The 18,092-nt window shown below is 35.4% G+C and overlaps 1 protein-coding gene across 3 annotated transcripts in view; it reads right to left on the reverse strand.

The window, feature by feature from the left end:
- Positions 1 to 258: 258 nt before the first annotated feature.
- MAP3K2 (mitogen-activated protein kinase kinase kinase 2) overlaps positions 259 to 18,092 on the reverse strand; it is a 92,730-nt gene continuing 74,896 nt past the window's right edge. For 2 of the 3 annotated variants that reach the window (XM_072613443.1, XM_072613444.1), the window contains 5 exons: positions 16,003 to 16,151; positions 15,476 to 15,607; positions 13,081 to 13,210; positions 6,414 to 6,591; positions 2,454 to 3,214 (listed from right to left, as the gene is read on the reverse strand). In XM_072613443.1, coding sequence (XP_072469544.1) covers positions 2,989 to 3,214; positions 6,414 to 6,591; positions 13,081 to 13,210; positions 15,476 to 15,607; positions 16,003 to 16,151 — 815 coding nt within the window. In that variant the 3' untranslated portion in view covers positions 2,454 to 2,988. Of the gene's footprint in view, positions 540 to 2,453; positions 3,215 to 6,413; positions 6,592 to 13,080; positions 13,211 to 15,475; positions 15,608 to 16,002; positions 16,152 to 18,092 lie in introns of those variants that run through there. The other variant, XM_072613445.1, reaches the window with a different exon arrangement.

Below are 18,092 nucleotides of genomic sequence, written 5' to 3' on the forward strand. Positions count from 1 at the left end.
ATATGTGTGTATGCATACACATGCATACACACACATACACACACACACATATATATGTATATACACAAACATATATGTGATTATAAATAGGAAGAGCTAGATATCCTGGAAAGCATATGAAAGACTGCAAGTGAACCTTCTCCAGCACCAAACATGTCTGCCATTGCCAAGACAGAATGCATTTTTTTAAAGGCACAAAAGCAGCAGTCTAAGTAATTTTTGTTTTCCAGCTGCAGCAAAGAAATATTGTAGTATAGAAAAAAGTTGTGCATTTAAAAATAGGATAAAATCAGACTAGTTTCTGAAAAAAATCCAACCTTCAGAGAGTGCAATTTAATTTGCCGCCCCACATCATAATCTAACAGGAAGAAATAATATTAAATTTTGGAGTGCTGTAATTATACCTGATATAGGCTCTTCCTTTGAAATCCTTTTTTGGTTCTCTCTCTTTTTTAATGTTCCAGCTACCATTGGGCATTTTTTTAAACCAATGGATCCATATTTGCCCATTTTCAGCTTGGTTTTTGGTACCTTCAAACCTATTTAAATTCAATAAATTCAGATACATGTTTTTTAGGATACCTACATAAACTATGTCTATTTTTAAAACAATTTTTACATAAAGCATATTCCCTTCCCTCCCCCACCTATATTCAGCTCTAATAAAAAAAATTTGCTTATAAAGCAAAGGTCCTTTGCAGCAGTAGGAAAGAAGGACTTTTTTTTTTCTTCCAGATGCTTAATTTTTACAGCTTTTTAGCCCAGGACAAGGAGACAGAGAACACAGGGAACACCATTTTGCTTTTTTGTTGTTATTATTACACAGTCTCCAAGAATTTTTATGTAAAAGTCAATTGTCCCATACTTTGCACTGCTGGTTACCCTGACAGACCAAAAATGAAAAAAGGGTAATCACAATAAAAGGAGACAAAAGAAAAGTTCACTGGTCCATATGCTATGATAGTGCTTGAGTAGAAAAGATAGAACTACTCACCAAAGATAAATAGATTATAATAGATCCACACACTTGGGGTTTATGTTTCTGGCACACAGTGTACTAAGCCAACATTCTCTACTCCCTCTACTTCCCTCCAATTACGAATTCTCAGAATAACTGTTGATATTGTCTTAATATTTTGCATTTTTTTTTTAGCTTCTGCTGGCTGCTTCTGCCGATTCTGAACACTAAAGAAGCTTTGGCAATTTACCTGTGCTTTTTTTTTCTTCTGAGAATATCAACTACAAATAATCCTGCTGAGTATGCTACATGAGAATTTTGCATTTATCTGTTAAACTGGTTTCAGAAACAAATTATTTTCAAAGAATCCTTAAAAACACATACCTGATTAGCAAGAATACTACTACTACTGCTACATGGACCCTATGTGCATAATCAAATTCAAAATCTTGAAGTGGGAAATACTTTTTCCTTCTCGTATACAGTAAAGAAACATGAGCACTCAAGTTACTGAAATCTTCCTTACTTTTAAAAAAAGTTCATATTTCATTTCGTGTTCTTAGGAAGAAACGTCACATCTTCCATCATTACAAAGACACATACAACTTGGAATTTCTTAGTCCTTCATGATAATGGAAAACACTGAATTTTATTTTTTTTACATGTGAGGTTGGAAGATAGTATACAAGTTTCTACCAATTCCACTTCAATTCTGAGGCTGAATTATTAGTGATTCTGATGCAGCGTGCTGCTGGAAAAAGGGGATTTCTATTTTCTGGGACATTTATCCCCTGTTCTAAAGTACTGGTAATTGCTATTAGACAATTTTTGTGCTGAATTTATAAATATTTCTTGAAGTTTGGGTATTATCTTTTTGTAGATCTTTTTCAACTGTTGTTCTTAGGTACATAATTGAATACCTCTTGAGATTATACGCTTCTGCATCCCGCCACCCCAGTACCTTATATCTGTTCTCATGACCATGAAGGCATGATTTTCATTTTCTGCCAAGACAACCAACACCTTCAAAGCGTGGGTCCCCCAATACTATATATAAGGAAATGGTAGCTAAAGAAAGGAAGGTATGCATCTTTTTGATTGTTTTTAGTTCATCTCTACTTTCAATTAACTGCGGACCTTTTTCCAAATACTGAAGTTTTTATTTTTTACTATTTCTTTTGACTACTCATTAGAAGTCTCCTACAATATTGTCTGTTTGTACCATTTAAGAAAAACATTTTCCTCTTACATTTTGCTTTTAACAGGATTTCTTGCTGACTTTCCATATGTTTAAAAATACAGTAGCATGATTTCATTTTTCACTAGAGGGTTATACCTTAAGCTTTGTCTTCTCCAGAAATATGGATCTATTATAGTATATTTACCTGTAATTCTGGCTCTCTGAGAATTGTTAAGTATGATAAGTAAACACACCTCTTAGAAATTTATATTTTACTTCAAGATTTCTTTTCAGCAAAAGGAGTGGCAGGCAGAAGCTAGGACACGGCAGGGCATACACACTCATGATGAAGTCTATATTATTGAAGTCTATCAGTAATCTAATCTATTCTGGGGTTCAACCCCAGGCGTGCGGATCTATTTTAACTACTATCACTAAATAATAGAACTTAGAAGTAATTTTACTTATCATTTTCCATCTCCCCTCACCAAAAATGTATCAGGAGAATGAGAAAAGGCTAATCTTTTAAGAATTTTACAGTCTCTGTTACTTTTTTTTTTTTTAAATAAGGATGAATATGTACTAAAGTGCTTTTATCGCTGAGAATCACATCAGTACATTACAAAAAAAAAAATTTCAAGTCCTGATAGGGGAAAAGTATTCTAAATATAAAAAATTGAGATTATTTTTAGACAAATTAATGAAACCAAGAATCAAGAGAAATCCTTTCCCTCTTTTTTCTTTCCTCTTTTTTCTTTCTCTCTCTTTGTAAAATTAAAGAAGTGCAGTTAGAGAGAAGGTAAATGCAGTAGATCTGAGCTGGGTAGGAGGCACTGACTAGCACTGAGTGCTAGTGGTAATGTGCAAACATGTGCCTTAAGAGTTCATCAGCTGATGGTCTCAATTTGGCCTCTACAAAAATCCGCTTGAGGAAATCTCGACTATGGTCTGAAGCATGAGGTGGCAGCTTTGGGTTGGTTGGCTGAGTAGCAATTTTAAATATGGCAGCCATTGCTTCAAACTCAGCCCAAGGTGGTTTCTCAGTTAGCATTTCTACCACAGTACAGCCCACACTCCTAAAAAAAGAGCAAAAATTGATAATTTAAGAAAGAATGCATAGTCCAACAGCACTACTACATGTTTAAAGTTAAAAACAACAATAAATCTGCATGTTAAAACCAATTAGAACTTGATTTGCATTTAGAACATTTTCCCTAAAGTAGTATTGTAGGAATGTATGTGGGTAGTATGTGGGTATTAAAATATGCCTTTATATAATGATTAACTATACTACTTGCCCTAAATTGCTATTCATATTTAATCCAATAAACATATATTGAATGCCCACTATGCAAGGTACTAAGAAAGATATAAAGCTAAATAAGATATAATCTCTTCCCTCAAGGAGTTCATAGATATTTATGTACATTGGTATAACATATATATTATGTATGTATATGTAATATAATAATAAAATTGGTATAATAGAAGGGTATGCGCATAAAAGATACAAAGGGACCACCTTTGGCAGAGGGAAGATCTGCAAAGGCTACACAGAAGAGTTAAGATGTGAAAAAGGCCCTGAGGGACAGACAGGATTTCAACAGGTGGCGAAAATTATGTTCTCATTCATAAATCTTATTTTTTAAACACCAGACCAGCTAATCTGTACTAACCATTGTTCTGTCTAGTCACAGACTCTCCAAAGTTACTAGTGATCTCTTATCTGCCAAATCTAACATCTTCATCTTTCTAGATCAGTCTTCAATCCTTCAATCACCCTCTTCTTGATATTTTTTTCTCTCCAGTTTTTTGTGACTGCTGTCTCCTAATTCTGCTCCTACCTGTCTGATCTCATCTTTTCTGTCTCCTTTGTTGGATCTTCATCTAGGCCACATCCACTAACCATGTGAGCTCCCCAGAGTTCTGTCCTAGATTCATCTTCCCCCTCTACACTACTGCATTTGGTGCTCTCATCATGGTTTTCAGTTACCCATAGTTTTAGTTCCATCTCTATGCAACTGACTCTCAGATCTACTTGTCCAGCCTCTCTCCTGACCTCCACTTTCATATTTCCAACTGTCTTATAGATATCTTGAAATGGATGTCCCATATAGACAATTTAAATTCAACACGTCCAAAAGTGAACTCATTAGCTTTTCCCCCAAGCCTTGTCCTCTTCTTAACTGCTCTATTACTGTTTAGGTACTACCATCCTTTCAATTAACCAGGTTCACAACCTAGGGGTCACACTCAACTCTTTACTCTATTACCTCTCCCCTCACCCCCAATTAGTGACTAAGTCCTACTGTTTTCATCTTAACAATATCCCTTGCATATACTTGCTTCTTTCCTCTGATACTGCTATCACCCTGATGCAGGCTCTTGTCACTTCATGCCTGGACTATTGAAATGGTCATGTCTAAATAGTATTTCTGCCTCAAATCTTTCCCCACTCATCTATCTTCACTCAGCTGTCAAATTATCTTCCTAAGACACAGGCCTGACTACTTACCCCCATTCCCAATTCAACAGAACCACAGTAATTCTGTTACCTTCAGGATCAAATACAAAATCCTCTGTATGGCTTTCAAAGCCCTTTATAACAGGGTTCTTTCCTCTTTTTCCAGTCCTGCACTTTTACTTCCCATTAGATACTCTACAACCCAGTGATAATGGCCTTGTTGTTCCTTATACAAGAAGATTCATCTTCCAATTTGGAACATTCTGATTGGCTCTCTCTTACACCTGGAACACCATCCCTCTTCTTCTCTGCCTCCTAGTTTCTCTGGTTTCTTTCACATCTCAGCAGAAATGACATATTCTACAAGAAGTCTTTTCTAGTCTCTTTAACTTTAATGACTTCCCTCTGACCTGACCCCCAATTTATCATATATTTATATCTATCTATCTATCTATCTATCTATCTATCTATCTATCTATCTATCTATCTATAAATATATGTAATCTTGTTTGAACCATAGTCTCTCCCATTAGACTGTAAGTTTCTTGAGAGTTATGGTCTATTTTTTGCCTTTTTTTGTATCCCCAGTACTTAGCATAGGGCCTGGTGAATAGGAAGTGCTTAATGATAGTTAACCAAGAACAAATGCCCTTCTCTCTGACTCTAAGTCTTTTAAAAAAATGAATGTCTACTATAATCTTTTCTAGATGTGACGGAGAGAAAGACAATTTTATGTTGTATCATAACAGTTGTTGTTGGTCATAGAATTTTTTACCAGAAAAAAGGTAAAGTTTCCTTAAAAGCTAAGCTTCAAGGAAACTAGTCTATTTCTTAAAATAATTTTAAACATCATGTCTTTTCACTTAATGCATCACATTATGATGCTTATTATCTAGTAGTGACCATAAATAGTATTCCATGCAATCAATTCAAGTTGCTTAACAGACTTGGGCCTTATTTTCTTCATCTAAATGAGGGGGTTGGCCTAGATTGTCTCTCAGGTTCCTTTCAGCTCTAGATCTATGATCTATGATCAAGAATGGAAGGACAATTAGAAATGGGCTTTTAATAGATTTAGGAATGTTAGAAATGTCACACTCATTAAGTCAACGGATAAATCCTATCACTAAAAGTGTGAAGTGTTTGGACATGGCCAATATGGGAATGGTTTTTTTTGATTATGCATAATTGTTACAGGGTTTTGCTTTTCTTTTTTCTTTCTTCTATGAGAACAGGGGAGGAAAAATGGGGAAAAATAAATGCTTAGTTGAAAAAATTATTAAAAAAATTTTCAAGTATTAAATTAGTAACTTTTCTCCCTTTATCTTCAAGGAATCTTATACCAAGACACCTTAAATAAAAATACCTCCCTAATATGTGAAAGGAGGGGAAAGTAGAGGGAAAGAATATGTATAGATAGATTAATCATACTCCTTAAGCAGAAAACTTCAATTCTTTACACTTTTTAGACATAGGATCATTTGGCATTTATAGAATCATGAGATAGAGTTAAAAAGTAACTGTTTCCACAAGTTACAGTATCCAAGAGTATCTTACTAAGAAATTTTTTTGGGGTGGTGGGGGAAGATAATCGGGGTTAAGTGACTTGCCCAGGGTCACATGTCTGGTGTCTAAGGTCAGATTTGAATATAGGTACTCCTGACCTCTATGGCTGGTGTTCTACCCATTGAGCACCACCCAGCTGCCCCAGGACAAAAGAATTTAAATCAGGTTTTACTAACTTAGGTTTGTTGGTAGAAAGGTGGAAATACTGGTAACAACTCATTAAAATATAGCTTATAAAAACTTACCAGATATCTGCTTTTCGTCCATAACCTTCCCCACTGATGACTTCAGGACTCATCCAGTATGGTGTGCCTGTGACAGACTTCATTCCTGTACCAGAAAGACAGATTGTCTGAAGTCGTTTACTGGCACCAAAATCCCCCAGTTTCACGTTTCCTGCTGAATCTCGAAGAATATTTGCTCCTGTAAAGTAAAAAAACAAATCTTTTCAATCAATTAATTTTTATAGGTAGGTCTCTAGGAAACTTACAAGGAACAACATCAATAAGTTCTTTTATTTTCTGAAGCTTTATTGTTGCCTTTTATTTTTTCACTCTGGTTCCTCTTAATTACTGAATCCTTCTTTGTTAACTATAAATTTTATTTCTATTTCCTATTTCTTTGTAATGATCCACACTCTCCACAATACCATTTAATCAAAGTCAACTGATAAAGAAATTGCATCTGTATATAACTAATTCCACATTGGTGGTTCTCTACCTTTCTTTAGAGAAGAGGAAGCTATGTTTTGTTATTATTTTTCTGGGTCCAACACTTTATAGTGATGATGATATATTATTGAGACTGGGTCTCTCTGTCTTGTCCAAGATGGAAGTGCACCACTCATGGACAGATTAACTACTGATCATCATGGAAGCTTTGCCCTGCTCACTTTCTGACCTAGGATGCCAGGTGCTTCCTGACTCCTGGAGGGTCACAAGCCCAATTCTTCCTCCCTCTTGAACAGAAACAGAATCATATCCCCTTGAGAAATTTAACCCACTGCATCAGGTATTACTGGCATGTGTCACCAACCCTGGTCCAAGACTGTTCATTATAATATGTTACAATAAAAATTCAAGTGCTTTTTAGTGTGATTGTTTATCTTATGGTCTTTGCAAGTCCTTTTAATGGGACAAAAATCATATTTCAATTCTCTTATTTAAAAAAAATTCCACCAATAAATTCATAGAATCATAAGAATGTCAGTGCTGAAAGGGATTATCTAATCTTAGATATTATCTAATTCAATTAATTCACTTTACAGATTAGGCCCAGAGTAAAGTATGCCCAAGGTCACATAAACTAGTAAGAGGAAAAAAAATAGGGCTCTTTTTACAAGAAGCAGCTTAATTTTCATAGGGATTCTGACCTTTATCTCTGTCTTTTAGATTAGCCTTAGATTCTCCATAGCCTAAGAAACTTTCAATAAAGTTTGTTTTCCAGCATGCATGTACTCTGCTGTCAGGAAGATTAGTTTTCCAAGGTAGAAGGTCTACATATGTAATTCTACATTGTTAAATGGGCAAAGCAACTACCTGATAGGGAGGGGAAGAAAATCATGATCTGAAATCTCTTCCCAAATCATGGAAGTCTGAGTTGTAATTTTAATACTTTACATCACAATGGAATAAAACAGACACAACAGACCATATTTAATGAAAGAAGGAAGGGAAGTCTAGTTGAGCAAACATGTGGCCTTCTAGGTCCTCAAGTGCAGCCCTTTGACTGAATCCAAACTTCACAGAACAAATCCCTTTAATAAAAGGATTTGTTTGGTAAAACTTGGACTCAGTTAAAAGGCCACATCCAAGGACCTAGAAGGCCACATGCAGCCTCAAAGATGCAGGTTCCCCACCACTGGACAAGAAAGCAGTGAGCAGACATGGTGCTAGGTTCAGGAGATACAAAAACAAAAAAGAAACAAACAGCTCCTATTCTCAAGGGGTTTACCTCCTTAATGAGGAAAAATAATGTGTACACTGTAAGGAAAGTACAAATAACTGGTGTCAAGACAGGCCTTTGGCAAAAATTGGAGTTGAGCCTTGAAGGAAGCTAATTATTCTAAGAAGCCCAGGTGGGGAAAGAGTACATTTCTGATATACAGAGAAGTCAACAAGGGGTGATAGGAAATGTATAGGGCAGACAAGAAGAAGTTAGTTTGACTGGAACATATATTTCATAAGGGGGAGTAATGCAAAAAGAGTCTGCAAAGACAGGCCTGGAGTCAGATTATAAAGGGCTCTAAATGACTAAGAAGTTTCTATTTTATCCTTTAAATAAAAAGAAAGAACTACTAAAGTTTCTGGAGAAAGGTGAATTACATGGTTAGACCTATGCTTTAGGAGAACCAGTTTGGCAGTAGAAGGCTGAGAGGCTGTATGGTATAGTGCATAGAAAGACTGCCTTGGATTAAGGAAGAACTCAGTCCATGTCCTGCCTGTGATCCATACTAGCTATGTGACCCAAGGCAAGTCAGTCACTTCCAGTGCCATAGGAAATTAGTTACAGAAGAGTTACTAGTCTGCACTGGTAGAGAGCATTTACTGGCCAAGAGTAACCCATTCTAATGAGAGAACAGGTCCAGATGAAAAAACAAACACAAACCTCTCCAAAAGAAAAACTAAGAGCCTAAGCAAGAAAGGACAAGGGTTCCCTGAACCAAGAATAATCCTTGCACTACCTACCTCTAAAAATCTTTATGAAGAATGAACTCTGTAAACCTTAAAACACTATGTAAACATTAGTTACCATGAACAAATATGGACTGAGGCACTTAACAATTTGTCCCCCTACCCATCCCTCTAATCTTGCCCAAAGCTTCTTACACAAACCCCTTTTACACCAGCCAGACTATTGGAATCTGGTTACAGGGGAAATATCTGATACCTCTTTATGTTTCCAGTGTTTAGCATAGTTCCCTGCACACTATGAGTGCTCCATGAATGCCTCTTGTTAAAGATGGTGCTACATAGTCTGAGAGTGAGATAGATTTAGATGGAGAAGAGGTTATATCTTTGCATTTCACCTTAAAAGTGGTAGCTTTCCACACATTGGAGATATAAGCTCAAAGAAAAGCAAGAAGCTTAGAAAAATTAGTTTAGAAATGTCTAAGTGAATAACAACTGATTTTTTTAAGGGCTTACTATTTTTTACCACTTTAGATGGCCACTGAGATAAAAACAAAAACTGGTTGCTTTACTAAAAATGCTCTAGAGCTCCAAGGTGAAGAACATGATCCACAAAGAGACTGACTTGAGGGGTTGGCTTTATGAGTGGACAAATTCCTTCACCCCCCTGATCTCTCAGTTTTCCCCTAAGCTATCACTCCTGCACTAGCCATTCTCTCCTTTTCTCCATCTTGACCTTTTGGTGAACAAGGTCAATTCTACACTATCTTCTTCACTTGAATCTCTTGCCCTCTAGTTATACTGCTGAACTATATATCTTGTAAGCCTTTAGCTCTAGATCACTCTTACCTTGGCTCTGATGTATGTACTGCAGAATGTATCCCATCCCAACTGAGTTCACTTCAAACTTATGTTACATAACCTCCACTAGGCTCTCACTGCTGTTGGTCAATACTTCTGTACCTCCCTAATTAACTCACCATCTCGCTCACCACAGTGGCTCTTCGAAAACTCTTCATCCCTCCATAAACGTCCCACGGGTCCTTTTCTCACCTTTTCACTGAGAATCTTGCCTCATATTTTATTGAAAAAGTGAGGGCCATTCACTGAGAGCTTCCTCTTCTCCCCTTCTCTTTATCTCCTATCACCCGGATGGATGTCTTTTGTTACAATTACCTCCTTTGCTCCATCTTCCTGCCAAAGCAAACTACTTTTCATGCACAAGTGATCATCCCCTATTCAATCTCATCTTCTCTTATTAGACTGGAGCTTCTATCATCCCCTACTCTCACTTACCTTCCATCTTTCCCTCTCTACTTGCTGTTCCCCAGTTGCCTACAAATATGCCCATGTATCCCTATCCTCACTTCCACTGTCATACCATATTTCTCCTGCCTTTTTGGCTGACCTCTCTGAAAAAGTCATCTATAATAGATGCCTCCATTTCCTCTCAATATCTTCTTTAATTTACATTTAATTTTTAAAAATTTTTCGGTTCCAAATTCTCCTCCCCTTTCCCCAACTCACTGAGAAGATAAGAAAAACAAAGTCTATTACAAATAAGTATAGTCATGCAAAGCAAATTCCCATATTAACCATACCCAAAAAATATATATGTTATTTAAATTTTATGTAATTAAAACTGTTCATTTTACCTCCACTGAACCTCTTTCTTGTCTGATCATGAGACTTGTATTCATACAACTGACATATAATTTCTTCTATGCTTTTCTAATCTGCTTATGATGCCACCTTTTACCTCTAAATCATATGCCCATTTGGAGATTATCTTGGTATATGGTGTGAAATATTGTACTCTAGTTAATGACACACTGCTTTCCAGTTTTCCCAACAGTTTTTATTGAACAGTGAATTTTTGCTCCAATATGTGAGATCTCTAGGTTTGTAAACACTAGATTGCTAGTGCTCCCTTTCATCTGTATTTATGTATTTAACCTATTCCCCTAATCAATTTATTTCTTACCCTGTACCAAATTGTTATTACAATTACTCTTTTGTAGTATAGTTTAAGATCCTCTTAATCTCTTCTTAACTCTCTACAATCTGGCTACAGATCTCATCATTCAGTGCAAACAGCTTTCTTTAGAAAGTTTTAGTTACTTTGCTAACTTAATGCTCTCTTAATTGCCAAATCCAACGGACTTTGCTCAATCTTCAACCTTCTCTTAAAAAAAATTTATTTTCAGTTTTCAACATTCACTTCTGTAAGATTTTGAGTTCTAAATTTTCTCCCCCTTCCTCCCCTCTCCTCTCTCCCTTTCCCAAGATGTTGTGTAATCCGATATAAGTTCTACAACCTATTTTCACATTAGTCATGTTGTGAAGAAAAACTAGAACCAATGGGAGAAACCACAAGAAAGAAAACGCTCAGCCTTCTTGAGCTCTCTGCAGCCTCTGACACTGTTAATCACTCTCTTCTCTCGATACCCCCTTCTTACTAGGTTTCTGGGACACTGGAGTCATAGAACTAAACTTATTAAGTGCCTACTATGTACCAGGCACTGTTAAGTTCTAGGAATACAAAGAAAGGCATAAAAGAGTCCCTGCTCTCAAGAAATTCACCACTGAAGAGGAAGACAACATGTAAAAAGCTTAAAAGGAAAGCAGGAAGTTCCCTGCACTCGAGGCACTTTCTCTTTACATTCTTATTCACTTGATGCTCTCATCAGATTGGATGGACTCAGTCATCTCTTTGCTGAGGATTCTCAAACCTAGTTATCCCGTCTTGGGCCTCTCTGCAGACCTCCAGTCCTGCATCTCCAACTGCCTATTAGGCATTTTGAAACGGATGTCCTAGAAACACCTTAAACTAACATATCCAAAACTGAACTCAAAATCTCCCACCCAAACCTTCTCCCCTTTCCAACTTCCCCTATCACTGTCTAGGTCAGGCTCACAATGTAGGTGTCATCCTCAAGTCCTAACTCTTACATATCCAATTTGTTTATCCTTTAACATCTCTCCTCCAATAACGCCACTATCCTAGTGCAGCCTTATCTCCTCACACATGGATTATGGAGATAGCCTGCTGGTTGGTCTGCTCAATACAACTCTTTCCCCACTACAGTCTGTCTTCCACTCAGCTGCTAAAGTGATTTTCCTAAAGTTCAGGTATGGCCATGCCATAGCCCTACTCAATAAACTCCAGTGGTTACCTATTGCCTCCAATACTAAATACAAAATCCTCTGGTGTTTAAAGTCCTTGTATCCCCACTCCCACTTTTTGAGTCTTTCTGCATTTTATGCTTTCCCCTCCTCCCACTAAGTACTCTTCCTTCCAGTGACACTGACTTCCTTCCTTGCTTTTCCTCAAATAAGATATTTCATCTTCTGATTCCAGGCATTTTCATTGGCTGTCCTTCATGCATGGAATACTCTGCTTCCTTATCGCTGCCTCCTGGCTTCTCCAGCTTGCTTCAAATCTCAACTAAAATCTCAACTTCCACAGGAGACCTTTTCCAGTCTCTCTTAATACCTTCCTTCCCTCTAATGATTATTTCGTATTTATCCTGTACATAGCTGTCTGGTTGTTGTCTCTCCTTCAAAATTCAGTTTAAACGACACTTTCTGTAGGAAGACTTTCCCTTTCTCCCCAGCTACCACTGACTCCCCTCCAAGGTGGCTTTCCATCCGTTCTGTACATAACTATATATATATACACATTGTCTCTTCCATTAGAAAAAGCTGCTTGAGGCCAGGGGCCATTTTGCTTTTTCTCTCTATCTCCAAAACTTAGCAAGCAGAGTGCCTGACACACGATAAATGCTTAATAAATGGTTATTTATTTAATTGTTGGTTTTCTAATTATGTTCCCATCATATTAAAAGGCACTGGTGCTTACAGTCAAAAGACCTAACAAGTTACAATTATACATCTAACACTTTATATTTGTGACTGTGGGTGAATTATTTTGTTGATTTAAGTATCAACTGTCTTGCCTGAAATTTAAGCATCTTGTATTATTTATTTACCTATGCTGCTGTGAGGAAAACACACTAAAACGATAAAATGGCATGGAAATTAGAAAGCTCAAGTGTTTGTTTTATTTCCTCAAGTACAGAGTCACTAATATTACCTTTTTTATGGGCAGGTCAATATTTTGGACTAATAACTAACTTTTTTATTTTGAGGATTTTAATTCTGCTTCTGAAAATCACTAGCAAAGATGTTTTTCATCTTTTTAAAAAACCCAAACTTTTTACAAATGTATTTAAATATAAGGTATAAATATGTTTTAAAATAAAAGTGCTTTAATACTAACCTTTAATATCTCTATGTACAATCATATTACTGTGCAAGTAGTGAACTCCTTCCAGAATCTGCCGGGTGTATTTCCGGGTTACATTCTCAGTAAGAGCTCCATATGCTTTTAACTGGTCCTTAATTGAACCCTATGTTGACAGAGATGAAAAAAGAGAGAAAGAACATGAAACATCATTAAGAAGTACAGTATTTAGCAAAACAGTAGGATAGAAAATAAATCTGCATAAATCATCAGCATTTCCTTATATTATTTTCAGTCCTCTTACAGGACTACTGAAATCATAATGATGATAATTAAACCTTAGGCAAACAGCAATAGCCAAAAACATGTACACTGTGTCATCATGAATAAACATTTGTGGGGTTTTTTTTCCTAATGACACAATTATTAGTCTTTTCTTACTTGGTTAGCTAATCTAACACAGCTAAAGATAAATCTTCAGTTAAAACTGACATCATAAATTAATTATTCTTTAAATGTTTAGTAGAATTCATTGTGAATCCTGGGGATTTTTTCTTATAGAACTCACTGATAGCTAGTTCAATTTCTTTCTCTAAGATGGGGTCATTTGAATATTCTCTTTCTCTTCTGTTAATCTAGGCAATTTATATTTTTGTGTTCACCCATCACTTAGATTGTCAGAATTATCAGCATATAATTCGGTAAAATAGCTTTTAATAGGCTTAATTTCATCCTGACTGGTGATGAATTCACCTTTTCCTTCTGAAACTGTACACGTCTTTTGTTTTTAGAATTCTTCATAAATTTTCTGAAAGGTGGTGACCAAGATATGCCCTTTAAAAAGGTTTCTTGAGTAGATGAACATGTTAATTTAACTTCAAAGGCTTTACTCATTTGATCTCTAATTTTTTGTTTCTGTTGCTAACTATACCCCACTAAATAAAAGATTTATTTTATAGCACCAAGAGCACCAAGTAACTGGAGACTGGGCAAATTGCTTGGACAGGGAGTCTTTGGCAGATTATATTTATGTTATGATGTTATTTGGTTTTCCTCTTTCTTTAAAAAATTTTAAAAATCAAATTAATCAATAGTTTATCTATTTTATTTTTTTTCCCCATAAAACCAACTCTTAATTTTATGTACTGGTTCAATTTTTTTCTTTCAATTTAATTCATCTTTCTTTTGATTTTCAAGACTTCTAATTTGTGTGTTTAACTAGGGATTTAGAATTTATTTTTGAGGGTTTTTTTTACTTCCACACTCTGATCTGATTTTTCTCTACTTTACTGATGCAAGTATTTAGAGATACACATTTCCCCCAAATACTGCTTTGGCTGCATTCCAAAAGTTCTGATTACGTTGCTGTCTCATTGCTGTTCTCTTTAATGAAATGATCTGTTGCTTCTATGATTCGTTCTTTTACCCATCCATTCTTCTAGGATTAGATGAGCTTCCAATTAAACTTTTTTGACTCTCTGTAGCATGCGGCGCTCTTGATTGAGATGCTCACAGTGGCAGCAATATACACTAAGGCACTTTTCTTATATAAAAAATGGGCAGGAATTGAATTAATTTCTCTGTGAAAGTCACTGGGACCTGAATTCAGAGCTTGTAGGCATAAGGTAGCTTTATGTATTTTAGGGTCTGTGGGATGTGATTCTTTTTAAACTTTAAAGTTTTCTTTGCTTGTAGATAGCTAAGTCTGAATAATTCAGCATATATGATACAATTAAGACTACAGATAAGTACAGCAATTAGTGTATGGTAGAGAAAATGAAGACAGCTCTCTAGAAAAACAGTCCCACTGGCAAAGCAGCGATAAAGATCTTTATTTTATTTAAGAGAGAGACCCAAGATCTTTTTTCTTTATTTTTTCAACGCTATCTGTGCAGACTAAGTATTTTTAAATTAATTAATTTTAAACTAATTTAAATTAATTTCAAATGTAATTTTTATTGCATTATAATCTGAAAATGATGCATTTAATTTTTCTGCTTTTCTGCATTTGGTTGTGAGATTTTTTTATGTCCTAATAATAGATGGTGAATTTTTGTGTAGGTGCCATGTACCACTGAAAAAAAGTAGATTCCTATCTATTTCCATTCAATTTTCTCCAGAGGTCTAGCTTATCTAACTTTCCTAAAATTCTATTCATCTCCTTAATTGCTTTCTTCTTCACTTTTTCTTAGATTTATGTAGTTCTGAGAGGGGAAACTTCAAGTCCCCCAATAATACAGCTTTACTATTTCCTCTCATAATTCATTTAATTTTTCATTTAAGCTTATATATTCTCCAAGACTTTCTCTGTCATTAGACTATCCATTTATTAAAACAAAAAGATTGTTTTGGGTCCAAAACATTTGTATGTTCTTTCTCTGAGGATAAGTCTTGAATAACAAATACTTTCTTAAAAGGTTTACTAACTTACCCCTGGCATATATTCCATAAATATGGAAAGCGTTCTTTCCTGGGGATCCCGCAAGCAGCCATAATACTGAACAATTCGTTCATGCAGAAGATTTTTCAACAACTGAATTTCACACTCAAGTGCATTTACTTCCTGAAATACAATTTATAGTAAAGTTTATAAAAAGCCTGGCACAATTACAGTCTCTTTAAAAGATGTAACATCACAAATCTAGATGATCAAAATGACGCAGAGTTTGCTTTAAAATATTCGTTGGGAAATAACACACTAGAAAACACCCATAAACAATAGGCCTTTGATAGCAGAAACTTTATCCTTGATTAGAGGTTAAAACTATACTGAATCAGAGTTTTCATCTGTTTCACAGAAAAGGAAAATTCACATCATAAAAATTTTAGAATGATCATCAAATACTATTTATTGATACCAGAAGATTTATGTTGAGAAAGCAGAAAATACCACTGCATATTACATTTAATTCATTAAAAGTATGTCGATGTAATTACAGTATATTTGATGGTTCTTACCTTGCTAGTCTCTGGACTATCAGGGTCAAACTGAACTTGTTTAACAGCCAGCTCTCGTCCTGTATCAACATCATAACATAAATATACTCTGCCAAAGGCTCCCTGACCAAGCAATTTGCCCAGTCTCCAGTTAGTTGGTGCTCTTGGTGCTGAAAAATAAATCTTTTACTTAGTAGGGTATAGTTAACACCATAAACAAACAATTAGAAATTAAATGAGTAAAGGTATTAAAGTTAAATTAATATGTTCATCTATTCAAGAAAAGCTTTAAAGGCTATATCTTGGTTATCACCTTTTAGAAAAATTGTGAAGGATTCTAAAAACAAAAGACATATACTCTTTTATTTCTTCTGTGGGAAAGTGTTGCTCTTAGGTTAGCATGTCCAAAGTAGGAAAAATAATAGAAAAAGGAACTGAAAATCTTAGAGTTCACTTTAAAAAATGCCCCAACATCACTAAAGAAAGTATGTTCTGCAACAAATGTTCATATTAAGCTTTTGACCAAAGAATCCAAAGGCAACCAAAAATCAACTGAATTTTTAAAGTGACAAATAATATTAAAGTACCACACTTCTATTAATGACAAAATACTGAAATGGAAGTTAAGAGGCAAAGCACTTCATCTTTTCTACTGTCAGTTCTTTCCTGTGCTGGACTTGGAAAAAGAAGGCCGTGAGTTTAAAATTGTGCCTCAGATACTTACTTGCTGTGTGGCCTTGGGAAAGTCACTGAATCTCTCTCAGCCTTAGTTTCTTCCCTAACTTCCAATGTCTGCAACAAGGCAGTTAAATGTGATGGCTTATGAGGTCCCTTCTAGTTCTGAATCTATGATGCTAAGATTGTAGTCTAAAATGCACTTTAAAGAATCTTAAATTCTACCTCCTTCATAAGCTTTGTAAGTTGAAAGAATTCACATCTTAGGGTTTTGAAATATTAAGCTCTAAATATAAATGAAATAAAATAAACTGTATGATCTCAACTATTGATATTATCACCACTTTGAAATGGAGGCTAAATGACTTCCATAACACATTCACAATAGAGCCAACACCACACTTTTTTCACTGTAAGATAAATTTAGCAGGAATATCCTCACAACCCAGAAGACTAGAAATGAGGACCTAACTTGGTTAAGCCTTTACCATAAAACTCAGCTATGAATTTCTATTTGGATTCTTGGTAAAGAAATTCAAACCTATAATAATGGCATCTGAAGCTTAGAAAACCTATATGCAGGTACATTAATGAACCTTAATGAAGGAGCAAGGTGGAGAACTGGATAGAGCGCTTGGCCTGGCAGAAGGAAATTCTCCCTGCCAGTTATATCCAGCAGCTGAGCTGAAATTATATTTAAAGAATAACAACTGAGGTTCCGTACAAACAAAATTAATGCATCTAGAATAAGAAGGGAAGTGGTTGAGTGGGAAAAAAAATCATCAAATTTCTCTGATAAGGCTGTGATATCCAAGATATTTAAAGGCTAAAAAGCTACTCCCAATAGATGAACAAATAAAGAATATGAATAGCTTTCAAAAGAAAAATTACAAACTTAACAATAAAAGAATGAAGCAAAACACTACTAAGAGAACTGCAAAGACAAACAAGCTTGAGGTTTTACTTTGCATTCTGCAAACTGGTAAAGATAGCAAGATGGGACTACTCAGTTTTGGAGAGGTTGTAGAAAGACACATACACCATCAGTACAACCATTTTGGAAAGCAATTTTGAATTATGCAAATAAACAACTAAAATGTCCCTCTACTTTTTTGACCCAGAGATTCCATTATACACCTTATACATTAAAAGGGCTATTGACAAGAGGCAAGTCTTTACATATACCAAAATATTTATAGCAGCAGTTTTAGTGATGGCAAAGAATTAGAAATAAAGTAGATGTCCATTTACTGGGAAATGGTGAAACAAACTGTGGTACATGAATTTAATGGAATATTACTCTACTGTAAGAAATGAGGCATGCAATGAATACAGAGAAGCATGGAGAGATCTACATAAAGTAATGCAGAGCAAAACCAAGAAAACAATTTACACAATAACGGCAAAAATATAAATGGAAAGAACAATCATAAAAA

The sequence above is a fragment of the Notamacropus eugenii genome, chromosome 5 (genome assembly GCF_028372415.1).
Source record: "Notamacropus eugenii isolate mMacEug1 chromosome 5, mMacEug1.pri_v2, whole genome shotgun sequence".
NCBI classification, from domain to species: Eukaryota; Metazoa; Chordata; class Mammalia; order Diprotodontia; family Macropodidae; genus Notamacropus; species Notamacropus eugenii.